At 39.8% G+C, this 14,164-nt stretch overlaps 1 protein-coding gene across 2 annotated transcripts; it reads left to right on the top strand.

The window, feature by feature from the left end:
* The first annotated feature begins 240 nt into the window (after nt 1–240).
* On the top strand, nt 241–14,086 carry coro6 (coronin 6). 2 transcript variants are annotated; one of them, XM_034198620.1, is made up of 11 exons: nt 241–447; nt 3,472–3,671; nt 7,699–7,821; nt 9,877–10,006; nt 10,095–10,273; nt 10,870–10,989; nt 11,104–11,208; nt 11,309–11,454; nt 11,729–11,786; nt 12,275–12,502; nt 13,226–14,086. In XM_034198620.1, the coding sequence occupies exons 2-11, from the start codon at nt 3,474–3,476 to the stop codon at nt 13,346–13,348; spliced, it is 1,410 nt and encodes a 469-aa protein (XP_034054511.1). In that variant the 5' UTR covers nt 241–447; nt 3,472–3,473; the 3' UTR covers nt 13,349–14,086. The 2 variants fall into 2 exon arrangements, with proteins under 2 accessions (XP_034054511.1, XP_034054510.1); XM_034198619.1 differs by having other exon boundaries at nt 13,071–14,086.
* The last annotated feature ends 78 nt before the right edge of the window (nt 14,087–14,164 follow it).

The following is a 14,164-nucleotide window of genomic DNA, read 5'->3' as shown; positions in this document are numbered from 1 at the left end:
TGAACATCTGAACTCATGACATCTTGCAAACAAACTGTATTCGATTAATTTGGTTAGTGACAATATCAGGGTTAATGTCCCACTGTCCTTTAAGTCACTATTAGAGACCTCCACAGTTGTGACACTGACCCCCGGGCCTGGGCCCCTGTAACCGGCGCGAGTCACGTTTCCCGCACTGACAGAGCCTGTTCCAAAATAGACAGCGGCAACCACCCACCCCACACCCACCCCTCTCTCCCTCACACACCCTCCTCTCCCCCTGCTCTTCCCCGGTACCGTTTCTTTCCTGTCGAGGAGCGTCACGTAGTTGTCCAGTGCGTCTCCTCAGAAACTCCACCGGTTCGCAGGGACTATCATTCAAAGGAATACCAGCAGTGGAGCAGCAGGAGTGAGACCACACAACCGAAACCGGGAACCAGGGACAAGGGGTCTCCCCAAAAACCTGAGGTGAGATGTGTGGGCTTTCTTTCCTAATATGAGTGTCGGTGCTGCAGTGGGGGGGAGGAGAGGTGCGTCAGCTTCTCCACTGCACTGCTGAGGAGGACTGAGTGCCACCCCACCAAAAAAAACATAAAAATACAGAGTCGGGCATGGTGATAATGCACTTTCCCTGTGAAGGAGCAGATCTTGAGTCGTGCATGGCAGCTGCACTTTAAGAAGCACGTTGCACATTAACCTCCCCCCTCACACCTCCCACGCACCTGCCAGCCTATGTTCCTGTGTTTATGTGTGTTTGTGTAGTTTATATTTACGATCCGGTTTATTAACGATAAAGTGACACACAGAGAGTCTTCATTCTGGGACTATTTAGGAGAGGCTGTGGGGGGGGGGGGGGGGGGGAGGAGCGGCCCGGGTGGGACAGTGCAGTTTGTCATGTCTATATTAGGAAAGTGGCAGTGTCATTCTTTCGCTCTGTGTCGACTCTCCAGAGCCATGGAGGGCTATCTCATTAACCTGAGGCAGAATTAAAGGTGCAGGTCTGAGGTTTTCAAGATTTCATTGACTTTAACTTCCATCACGTATCTTTGTTTATATATTTTTATTTAAGTGCGACTATCTCCACTCGGGGGTGAATTTATAAGTCTATTTTAGCTTCTATATCTCTTGCACAATGTTCAAACTTTTACTTTGAATTCGTTCTGGCTTTCAACTGCCAATGTCTGTGTATATACAAATACAGAAATAATTATTATGTTACAGATTTCCCAAAGTATAAGCCTACATATCTTAGATTGTTAACCGATTAACAATTTACCCTTATCCAATACCAGTGGAAGCTTCAGGGATATATTTTATCAAATGTTTTATGTAAGATCTTGACTTTTAAAGGATGTTTTCTAACTAGACCACAACAAAGCCATTTAAATGTTTGAATCAGATGTCAAGGCAAATAGGCAATCCTTTGTTATGTTCAAAATACATTTGGTTCGTAAGAGAAGTATAGTTTTGATTAAGAGCATTAAGAGCATCTCATGTATGTGGGGGAGAAAGCACAGGATTAACATACTGTTGATACAAGTATCGGACATATATGAATGATATTGTGCTCTCCCTGATAATCCCCGCACAGCAGGGGACTGAAGTGGTCTCTGGAATGTAAATATCTCGATAACAGAGAGCTTCCAGGAAAGAAACGAGAGCTTCTGACCTCTCATCAGACTGGTTGAGTCATGTATCCCACAGTCTTTGGGTTTAGATTGAGGCTACATATTGTATATTCCATTGTGAAAGTCTGATATCATCATATTTGGATCCCTTTATGTTTACTTTGTCACATTTGAAAGTTGACAAATGTGCTCAGTGGTTATTCCTTGTGATTGTTAAAAGAGGGATAAAGATTAAAGATTTTGATCATCCCCTGACCAACATGAAGTTAGATTTTCTTTATTTTTGACCTTATGTTAGGCAGAGCGGGAGTGTAAGTCAAATCTTTTAATATTCTCCCTGGGAATGTATCAAATGTGTGTTATTGAATGTAACTGCTGCCTTGCCATATATTAAGTTCTCTCCCTCTTCACCTGCTCTGTGTCTCACTGCTCTCTCTTGTTTGGCCATCACATAGTGTTCAGTGGGACAATCATCTATAAATATCTGCTGTGGTGGCAGGCACTGTTATAGAATATCCCCCCTGTTTTTTCTGTGAGGATTACTGTTTCTCTGGCCGGTCCCTGGACAGCCGCAGGACAGCAAGTAGTCAGTCAACAAACACATTGCTAAGTTCATTATTCAGAGAAATGCAGGGGGTTATTTAAATCACCTGAAACATTGGCTTCAATTCAAAGTATCCTTACAGCATCAAATAGTCAAGGCTAAATAAGCAACATCAAGGGTAAACAACATCTTTAAGTATTATTTATTGTGAGTTTAGCATTTCAAATCTCAGTTTACCAGGGCTATGTGTGTGTGACTTTTATCTGACTGACAATTACATTAACAACCCATTGATGGACATTGATTCTGATTGAATGTTGATCAATCCTTATTGGTGCATTGATGTAAGTGAAATCACATTTACAGACTGATTCCTGTGTCAAGTTAATGACAATAAGTATCTCTAATTAATGATTGCAACTTTGACAGATATGAGTGTGTTCATATCGACCCCTTCCTTCATCGTAACACACTTAATGATCTAAAAGAGCCTTTAAAGTGTATTGATGGTTATACAGTATGAATTGTATCCTGTGTTAGTCCGTTGGTTTAACAATGTTTCTGAAGTGAATGTAATTACGAGTGAAGTAGAAAACAAGAACTATACAAGAAATGCAGTCCTTACTAGCATCATCTTGTATCTATTTTATATTAATTTCAATATGTATGAAATAAATACCAAAGAAGTGTGAACTGCCCTTGCAAATTAAAAGCCTTCAAAGCACCACAGAGTCAACCTTCACCCCTAAAAAACGAATGAAAACCAAACCAAACTGCTCATAACAACGCATCAGGTGAGAGTTGCTGCTCAGAGAGAACACACTTATAAACATTTTACCCCAGCCTGCCTCAATAACAAAGAACGTGGCATCCTACATACTGTATAAGTGAACGTAAAACATGAAAAGTACAGGTTGTGTGTACATGTGTCCCAACAAGCTCTTCTGCTTTAACCATTCATTTGGTCTTCGGCAGAATTTGTTTGGTAAATCTGATGAAATGCTTTTTCTGAAGTTTTTTTCCCCCTATTGAGATATTCTTTTCAACGAAACACAGATCGATTCTTTTAAAATCAAACATTCATAGCCATATTTGCCCAACATGAATACATAGTATGTCATTCTCTACTGGTGATTTGCAGTCTTAGTTATATTTGGTTTAACAGTTTGGTTGCTGACATTTTTTATGAATGTTAAACATTATACCGTCTCCTATGCCATTGTTTTTTATTTGTCTTACTTTCAAGTCCTACCCGCTCATCCTCTCCCTTCTCTTGTTTCTTCCTCTTCACTTCCTCCTCCTCTCCTCCACTCGCCACAGCCATGAGTCGCAGCATCGTGCGGCAGAGTAAGTTTCGCCACGTCTTTGGCCAGACGGTCAAAGCTGAGCAGGGTTACGATGACATCCGTGTTTCAAAGGTGACGTGGGACAGCTCCTTCTGCGCCGTCAACCCAAAGTTCCTGGCGGTCATTGTGGAGTCGAGCGGTGGAGGAGCGTTCCTGGTGCTGCCCCTCGTTAAGGTCAGTGAGGTCAAAGAAGGAATCATTTCAGTGTCTATGATTCAGTCAGTGTCACTTTGAAATCTGAACGTGTACATGCTTTGATAAATGTTGCAAATGCTCACTTACAGTCATTTGAAAATCAATCCTATGCCTTTGCTTATACTTGTTGTTTGGATTACTTCATGTGCTCAATAGGCAAGGATGTTTTACTGACTGGAATACTTTACCTGCTGCTATTAGATCTCTTGCATCATTGGGTATATTTAAACATGCATTGTTATCTCACTTTCAACTGGTCTGTACTTGTTATAACTGATATTGATGAAACTGATTTGCTTGACCGTCTCAAATTGTAATGATTGTGTGCATTGCTTGAATTTCACTTAACAGACTGTATGTGGTTTGTCTTGTGTGTCATGTTTTGCATTTTGTCTTTTTGTTTATGTATGTCTGTAAGTTGTTGCTATTGTCGGGACCCCCTTGAAAACGAGATGGTGCATCTCAAGGGGTTTATCCCAATAAATAAAATGTCTATATATGTTGGTGCTACAATAAGGTATACCAAAAATGAAATGTGGCTCATCATCATAGATTAAGAAAAACATTTCAAACTTGTGATGCTGCAGAGTGAATAGGGAAAAGATTATAGACAAAACTGCTAGTATTGAGATATTGTTTTGAGGAATATAATATATTTCTGTCCTACTGTCTCTATAGATGGCATGTGGGTCTGTTAGACTGTCAGTGGATCACTCAAACATCTTACTTAATAATGGATGTATTGACATAAACATTTCATATAGCTATTCATGGTCTCCATAGGATACATCCTATAAACCTAATCCTCTAACTTTCCCTCTAGAACTAACATCCCGTCACTTCAAAGTGGTTGTTTTCAGTGTTGTGGTTGATGAAGCAAATACCTGCTAAACTAATGACAATCCATCAGTTATATATGCACTTGTTAGCTTGGTGCTCATTAGATAAGATGTTAAACATGGTTAACATCAAACCTGCTAAACATTGGCATGTTAGCATTACCATTGTGAGAATGTTAGCATGCTGATGTTAGTATTTAGCTCAGAACATCACTGTGGCTAAATACTCAGTCACTAATACATCTGTTGACTCCACTGCAGGCACATGAACAAAAGGAGATCAACAATAAGAAATTAAGATCATAATTGTGCATTCTTTCCTCATATATTGGTTTGAAAAAAGTGTGTTTTCTATGTATTTGACTGTATGTTGAAATAAAATGTAGTCCATCTTTAGTGCTCATCTTTGCCAATCTCAGCTGTTATGCAAGAGGCAGGGTTAACAAGGACATAACATAAGAGAGGGAGAACTATACAGGGAAAGATAAAGAAAAGTAAACATAGTTTGCTTTTCTCTTGTATAACACAGTATATAACTTGCTAGCTTTATTGCTTAGTTTCCAAAGCTCAAGCAAGGTAAAGCAAAGAGGACAACTGGAATCTGTGCAGCCACTTCAGATCGTTGTACTTTTGTGTGATAGATATTAAAATAAATGATACATGCTTGACATTTTACAGTACAGTGTATCTTCTAAACTGCAAACACCTCACAGTCATTTCACTATGCTGCCAGATCTTGCATCAGATTCCTAGACTAAGCTCCAGTGGTGTTTGAAGGCTCGTCTCAGTAACCAAACGTTCTCTGATGTTTCGCTATAAGTAGATACGAGAGGATCGATGTTGCATGACATAATCAGCTGTAATGAGGAGGGTGAAGAGAAGGACTCCCAATGCTTTGGCAGACAGCTCTGCACTGAGGTCACATTTTTTCATGCAGACCCAGGTACAAAGAAAAGGCTGTGTCATCCTTATACAACGTCTTGGAAGAGAGAAAAAAGGTGCTTTGGTTAATTCAATGTAATCCTTTTTTTTAACTTGATTTTGTTTTCCTTTTTTGGCAGAGACTAAAATATTAGTTTCTAGCTGTAATGTTGACTCGAAAAGGACATTCTTTTTAAAAGGAAAAGCAACAGATCCGATATTTAAAGATGTGATGCTTCATTGTGGCTCGGAGACTCGTCATGATATAAATCGCCTTAAAACAAACCATGGAGATCCTAAAGAAAACAATTCATTTGTCTCAATATTTTATGGTTAAGGGAGATAATATTTCAATCTATTACCAGGTTAGATATGCAGCTCCAGTGACCCTATCTAAGTAAAATAGATTTCCAGTGTTGTAGGTCACGTTTGATGCATTTAGGCAAAGCTAAAATTGCTAAAAATCAATACTTAACTGCTGAAGTTGATTTAATCCCTCATCCTCTCAGCCTTACACTTTTGTTCTGAAATTGATGATTTACCTATTTAGTTTTCTGATTGTGAGACGAAAGCTCCACCTCCTTCTTCTGATTTATAGTTCTATGGGTTAAGTTGATGTGATAAGATTTCAGTAAGATTTGTTAAGTGTTTATAAACCCTGCTTCTTTTTGGGTAGCAGCTTCACACTCCGTCCAGTTAGCTGCAGATCACAGCTCATGGTGTAGCTCTCCAAATAACCTCTGACGCTGTCACGCTGCTATAATCAGACAAGTTTGTAGCAATTGAGTTGCCCAGTGAGTAGCCTGCACACAGCAGGCCTCAGGCTGCCACAGTAACACCACCAGCCAATCACAGTCCAGCATTATGAGAAGTAAAAAGTTAATTGACTCTAGTCGGAAGAATACTGCTGTTTACGTAATAACATATAATATGGGAAGAATGTTCATATTTTAAAGTCCACAAGAGTTATGGTAGAGTTATATTTAGACTAGAGGTAGGAATGACCAGAATCTTGTTCCCTTTTTGAGATTAATCATTAGAATGTTCATGGCTATAACAAGGACATCACTGCTGAGTGTCATCAGCATGTCAGCAGTGATAATTAGTCACAATGAGCTTTTTGGAGATGGTTTGGATGTGATTATAAACTGGAGTCATGGTGAACAGACATGCTATTAATACACACCAATGTGCTCTCGCCCTCCATCTACCCCCCCCCCTTCAAGTCCCCAACAGGCCAGAAGAAAAACTCCCCTTTCAGTGCCCCGTCGCTCAGCTATAAATAAACTCTCCTGGGGTGTGTTGTATGTGTGCGGAGGGAATTATATCTCAAAAGTTGAAACACATGTTCACACTATAGGAACAGGGAAACATGGAATAACTTGGACCTGACATGTTTTTTTTGTTTAGTTTTTTAGTATTCACCATATTGAAAGAAAAAAAATGTATTCCCTTGAAGTCCACCATAATGCGTCAAGTGTTTTGTGGTTTCAGGAGAGAGTGGCCATTGACAGATCTTAAGATTTGTGGGTCAATCAGCTGCCGGTCAACAGCAACAGTCTCTGTGCCTGAATGTTGTTTTCATCCCTTAAAGTTATACCGTCCTGACACGATGCATATTTCCTATGAACAAACCTTCCATGTATAGACAGTGAGGGCAAGAAAGTGTGGGTCAAAAGAGCCCAACAGAAAATATTTGCCCCATGACCCACTAAGAGGATAAATCCTTTGTAGACTTAACAGAATGTATAGCATGCACGAAAAACTCATTACAAGGACCAGTTTTCTTATATCATATGATTTCAATCAGCAGATGTAGTTATTAAGGTGTTTGCTGCTCAAATGGTCATTTTTCCTGAGCATTTTAAGGACTTTTTTTTCATGTTGGCTTAAAAAATTTGAAATTGAAAAAATAAATATTTGATCATAGGTATAGTACTAAACCACTGTAAGGTCCATTTGGATAAACACGTAAAAATCGAACATAAAACAAGGATATTCAAACATCCATGATGCAATAACATCCAGGAAATAGTTACCGAAATACTCTTACATATAACTTTACATGTAAAAAAAACCTTCTCTTTTAGCTTTTAACCTACATGTTTTGATGTTTCTTGACCTGCAACTCACCAAATCAACGGCTTTTCACTGTTTCCCCTTTAGCTTTGACAAAAGGATGCTGGTAAGTAATATTTACATCTAGTCCTAACTCAGTCCTGTGTCTCTGCTGCTGTGTGTTGCAGTCGGGTCGAGTGGATAAGAACTACCCGCTGGTGAACGGCCACTCTGGACCCGTCCTCGATATCGACTGGTGCCCTCATGACGACAATATCCTGGCTAGCTGCTCAGAGGACACTACTGCTATGGTAATATCAGTGTGTCTGTGTGTGTGTGCTTGTGTGTGTGAAGAAAAAAGTTCTAAGTGGGAGCGAGAATCTGCAAATGCATGTGGAGGAGTTTGTTGTTCGGTGACTCAGATAGCTGCCATGGAGGTCATCTCAGTCTGCTTGTTAAATTATTGAAGTGAGTCATCAGTGTGTCTACCTATCTGTCTACCTGTCTGTCTGTCTGTCTGTCTGTCTGTCTGTCTGTCTGTCTGTCTGTCTGTCTGTCTGTCTGTCTGTCTGTCTGTCTGTCTGTCTGTCTGTCTGTCTGTCTGTCTGTCTGTCTGTCTGTCTGTCTGTCTGTCTGTCTGTCTGTCTGTCTGTCTGTCTGTCTGTCTGTCTGTCTGTCTGTCTGTCTGTCTGTCTGTCTGTCTGTCTGTCTGTCTGTCTGTCTGTCCACCCACCTGTTCCGTCTCACCTCTTCATAAGTCTGCTTGTCATATATTTTTATTTCATGACAAGTTGGTCTGCAACAAACTTTTCTCGGTACAGCACTGCTGCTTCACCTGCTGCCCAAACCTGTCCATGTTTTTTTGTATTTCTGTGTAGGTGTTTGACATGGCAGGACTTTTTTTACATTATAAATCCTCCTGAAACTCTCTGTTCAATGATATTTTCCTGTGCATAGGTTAAGTGATTTGATGATGGTCATGTAAACACACACACACACACACACACACACACACACACACACACACACACACACACACACACACACACACACACACACACACACAGACACACACACACACACACACACACACACACACACACACACACACACACACACACACACACACACACACACACACACACACACACACACACACACTTGAATCCTAAACATAGAAAATGTAAAGTTTTGGACTAAAGGCAGCAGCCAACTGAAGCTCTAGCAGTTTTTTTAAACCTGGTTGAAATAAACTGCAGAACTCTGTAGCTCTGAATCTCATCACATAGATCTGTCAGCAGGGGTCACTGTGAGGCCTGGATTACAGGAGGTGATAGAGAAAGATGAAATATTTTAAGATGAAATATTTTAACTCTGCATTTTTATTCATGCAAATAACTTGTAGAGAGACACTTTAGCTGATTGTAAAATCCTGCAAAATCAGTTTTTTTCAGTACGCTATGATGTTAAACACAAAATCCTTGCATTGGCGACCGAGAACAAGCTGACATTATGCATTTTCGCTTTAGAAATTCCTTGTCAAAAAGAGTTTTCAGCGTGTGTCAATTATAAAAAATGCATAATGACATGTCTGTTGACTCAGCACAGTTGTCACTGTGGACAGATTTGCCCACATTTGTTCAACGACATCGCAGGAATCTTTGTGCAATGCATGATTGAATCGCTTCTCCTCCTAAGGCAACAGCTGCTTGGATGCTGTTAGGGTTCTGTGTGTGCTTGCTTTGTTTATGTCCAGCACACAGACAGACAGTTGCAGCTGTCCAGTTTTGGTAGCGTTGCCACTGTGGAGCAGAAAGGTCATAACGGTGATGTCATTCTCCTCAGTTCACTGATACGGATCATTGTGTCATCTGCAAAGGCTCATAAGAGTTCAGTGCGTGTGCAATTGTGTATGTGTTAGCATATAGGGATCAATCAATGATCTACTGTATGGCTAATTAAAGAGGCAACATTTCAACAAACTGTACTGACATTAATGAGGAAAGAGTTTCCTAGGTCAGTTGTGTTGTTTGTGTTATACAATTACATATACATTACACAGTATCATTTTAACCTGAAGTTTACATTTCAATTTCAACAAAAGTCGAAAATAACATAGTATATATGTTGGAAAAAAGGCCAAAGGACAAGTATAGTACGTTTGAGTATACTATGTTGGAAAAAAGAAAAGTGTCATAGTTTAGTCTGCCGAAAAGAGTATAGTTTGTTGAAAAAAGTCATAGCATATACGTTTTAAAATTGGATGAATAATAAAAGTAAGCTACCAGTTTACCATAATTTTACAATGGACAGAAAGTGCATGTTATGGACACAGAATCAGATTTTTCTTCGTCCCTCCTCTCCAGGTGTGGCAGATCCCAGATCACTCGCTGACCCGCCCCCTCTCCGACCCCGTGGTGGTGCTGGAGGGTCACTCCAAACGAGTGGGCATCATCACCTGGCACCCCACTGCACGCAACATACTTCTCACTGCGGGTAGGACACACACACATTGTTGTCTTCCAAGTCTTTTGTCTTATGTAAAAGTGTGTGAATACATTCAGATCTTTTCGTGTAACCCCAGGCAGTGATAACCTGGTTATAATCTGGAACGTGGGGACGGGGGAGCCCCTCATCACCATGGACGACCACCCAGACCTCATCTACAGCATCAGCTGGAACCGAAACGGCAGCTTGTTTTGCACCACCTGTAAGGACCGGCGTCTGCGTGTCTGCGACCCCCGCAAGAGGGACGTGGTTGCGGTGCGTGAGCAGAAAATATTGATATATACACGCTTCACAATATAGTTAATTCTAACACCACTATCAGAGTTCTTAAGAAATATGAGTATATTGTATTTAATATGTATATTTACTGACAAAGTAAAGGAACAATTAAGATAACAGATAATGACATTTGGGGAAATACACTAACATTGGCTTTCTGTAGAGAATTGATGAGGCAAATAAAGGCCTTGAGAACAAATATTTACTGTAATCAATGGCAAGAGACTACTTTTTTATCTTGTTTAAATTGAGGCATAAATAACACATAAATATAATAATTGTGCAAGTCAAGAGGCTTGCAGTAAGTTTTTCGTAGTAACATTAAGTTTTTGTAAAATACACTACATCTCTTGTCTCGATTCTTTAATTTAAAGTTTAATTGAATATATCGTCAGGACCTCCAGACACAGTGAGACACAAAACCATTCAACAACATTGAAACTTACTTTACCCTTGATTCTAAACACCTACATCAATGCTGTCGGCTGAGTTTAAATGAATCCCTAAAAATCCGAAAAAAAGTTGCTCATAGTTTCACTTGTAGTGACGTCTGACCCTGTGCCGACCAACAGGAACGTCTGGCTCCACATGAGGGGATCCGGCCAATGAGAGCCATCTTCACCAAAGACGGAAACATCTTCACCACAGGGTTCACCAGGATGAGCCAGAGAGAGCTGGGACTCTGGGACCCGGTAACAAACAAATACATCTAACATAAGCTCATCTATATCATAAGGAGAAGACATTTACAATCACTTACATGCATGTACACAGCACTTTTTCTTCATTGTTTTTGCTCTCCACAGACACATTTTGAGGAGCCAATCGCACTGTTGGAGTTGGACACAAGTAATGGAGTGTTGTTACCGTATTATGATGCAGATGCGAGCATGGTCTACCTCTGTGGAAAGGTACAGACACATTTGATTTACTTGTCCATAAATGCTTCATAAATGCAGATTGATTGTACTTGCAGTTTTGACTAGGTGTGTTTTCTGTGTTTGTGTGTAGGGGGACAGCAGTATCCGTTACTTTGAGATCACAGATGAGCCGCCATTTGTTCACTACCTCAGCACCTTCAGCAGTAAGGAGCCCCAGAGAGGGATGGGCTTCATGCCCAAGAGAGGGGTGGACGTCACCAAATGTGAGATCGCTAGGTAAGACACTGATGGTTCACTACAATACAGATGTTGCATGAGAGAGGTGAAGCTTAAAGTGCTCACTATCTTTCCTCTTAACAGTAAATGTTTACATTATTGCAGTGTGTATGATGAGTTAGAGCGTTTGACTATCAAGTGCCTTACACTCTCATCATCACTGAACCGAGACCATGTTCTCACAGTGCATGACACCATCTTAAACGTTTCACATTTAAAATTAAAATCATGTGTGACAATGGCTGCTCTTTTCTCTCTTCACTTGTCCTCTTAGGTTATTCAAGCTCCTGGACAAGAAGTGTGAGCCCATCACAATGACAGTGCCCAGAAAAGTAAGCCTGATCATTCTCTACACGTTTCTGACTTTTATCAGTGCTGCAGGAACCTAGTAGGCCTACATACAATTAAGTACAACTTTTTAAGGTACTTTTACTTTATTGCCATTCCACTTCATTTTCAGAAAGGAATATTGTTCTTTCACTCTTTTACGATTTGTCATCCTTTCTATACTTTTACAAAATAATATAGGCTTTTCACTTGTGGTAGAGCATCTTTAATAGTGTGGTATTTCTACACTGTCCTTTTAAATAATTCAAAACCTGATCATGAAGTTTTATTTATTTTTTGTTTTAATCGGTAGTCTTTCCCTCTCTGCTCTGCTTTCATGTCCTTTCAACTCATCCTTTAAGTACACAAATAGATAAATCCTTTTTATTAACCCTGCAAAAGCAACTACTGTATATACTGTACATTTAAAAAAACAAAAACAGCCACATAGCCATCTGTCTTTTATTTATTCACCTCTGCACCTCTCTTCCAGTCGGACCTCTTCCAGGACGACCTGTACCCGGACACAGCGGGGCCCGAGCCCGCCATGGAGCCTGAGGAGTGGCTGAATGGCCACGACGAAGACCCCATCCTGGTGTCCCTGAGGGGCGGGTATGTGGCGCACAAGAGCCGGGAGTTCAAAGTGTCAAAGAAGAACGTGCTGGACTCCAGACCAACCACCCGACGCAGCGTGTCCACTTTGGACACCAACAATCTTCCGGTAAGTTGTGGCATTCGAGAAGTACCACATAGAGAATAACCTGTGTATGTATATAGAATATTCAATTAATGTATTGTTGCATAGAAGGGCCAATTTGGGATTTTAATGCGACGTTTTTCATGTTATTGTTGACATGCTGTATGACTTATTTTCTGAAATACTATTATGATTTTTGTTTCATATTTTTCGACATACTATACTATGACTTATTTTTCAGATATACTGTGCTTTGACTTTTTTTTATATTTTTCAACATACTATAAAAATACTTTTCCCATTATATTTTTTGACAAATTTGGAGTGACACCAAGGCGATCAAATATATATACACTGCATATATATAAATGTGTACATTACTTGTGTATTCTAATCTGTGTTCATTTAAGTTGCCACCTAAGCTTTACTGCTTTTGATCTGTAGCTTTATGTTGCACAGTTTTGCGATTCACTCTAGCTTTGCAACCGTTACCTGAATGCACCATTCCTCCTGAACATCTGCCTCCCTGTTTAACATGTTTTCTGTTTATCTCTCCTCTATTCATACCTGCCCACAACTTTTTCCCCTAAAGCTCCCTTCTTTGTTTTGGTTTATTTCTCCTAGTTGCTCACTGTCCTTGACCTATTTTTTCTCTCTTTTTCTTTGTCCCAAATTCTCCACTCCCCGTCACTGTCTTTATTCCTTCCTTCTTCCCTTTTTTCTTCTCTTCTTTCTCCGGCCGTCCAGCCTGAGTTACTTGGGAGGTTGTTGGAGGAGCTGCAGAATCTGAAGGCCACAGTTTTGTCTCAGGAGAAGAGAATCTCTGACTTGGAGAATAAGCTTTCCCAGTTCACTAATGGCACTGACTGACGCGAAACATGCGTCTGAAGAACTGGTCTACATCTCAAAATATGTATCTATACAACTATTATAGAAATACATTTCCCTTGTTTTTTTTTCAAGGAACCAGTCTCCTAAATACTCCAACAGTGTAGCTCCTTTAAAAAAGGTACCATTTTGTAAAAATATGAATGTGGACAATGTCCATGCAAATAGACAGTCAAACTAATTTGAACAAATAACATCCATAATGTGTAATTGTTTGGCAGTTTTTCTACATAATCCTCATTCCAGCTCAAACACAATATACCTTTACTGCTATGGCAAAAGTATTTTTAATATATAAGTCAAGAATGAGAAGAGTACAAAAGTGGAGTGAGGGAGCAGCAGGTTAGAGGGACGTGTGCACGTTGGGTTGAAGGTCTGAATGAAGTCAGCATTGTGAACACTTTTAAACGATACTGTCACACCGTAAAAATCAAATGCACCAAAAAGACTTCCTGCTTGGAATGGTTTGGCTTTTGGTAAGTTGCATTGACAAACTAACATCACGCTAAACAAATCGAAATACTTCAGTAAGAGACAATCACCGACTAGTTTATTTAGACTCTTTGAAAACTCTTCAAAAATGTAAATAGTGATAAAAGGAAACAGGAGAAAAAATGTTGAACTTGTAGCAAATTGTGAAAAGCCAAATGTTGTGTGTTCTGTAAAGCATTATACAATAGACACATTATGACAACAATAAAAATCAGTGTTTTTTAAATATTTCTGCCTCTTCAGTTTGTTGTTACAACATTTTCAATCAAACAATCTTGATAAGAAATGACCTGCCTTTCAGAGGTG

Source organism: Gymnodraco acuticeps, unplaced genomic scaffold (genome assembly GCF_902827175.1).
Source record: "Gymnodraco acuticeps unplaced genomic scaffold, fGymAcu1.1, whole genome shotgun sequence".
Taxonomy (NCBI): Eukaryota; Metazoa; Chordata; class Actinopteri; order Perciformes; family Bathydraconidae; genus Gymnodraco; species Gymnodraco acuticeps.
This window is presented reverse-complemented; position numbering and strand designations above follow the sequence as displayed.

Bases quoted from the DNA above. Each gene is read 5' to 3' on its own strand.
- coro6 (XM_034198619.1), top strand. From the start codon at position 3,474: ATGAGTCGCAGCATCGTGCGGCAGAGTAAGTTTCGCCACGTCTTTGGC. The intron at 7,822-9,876 runs GTAATATCAGTG...CCTCCTCTCCAG, and splicing joins CAGAGGACACTACTGCTATG to GTGTGGCAGATCCCAGATCA. The intron at 10,007-10,094 runs GTAGGACACACA...GTGTAACCCCAG, and splicing joins CAACATACTTCTCACTGCGG to GCAGTGATAACCTGGTTATA.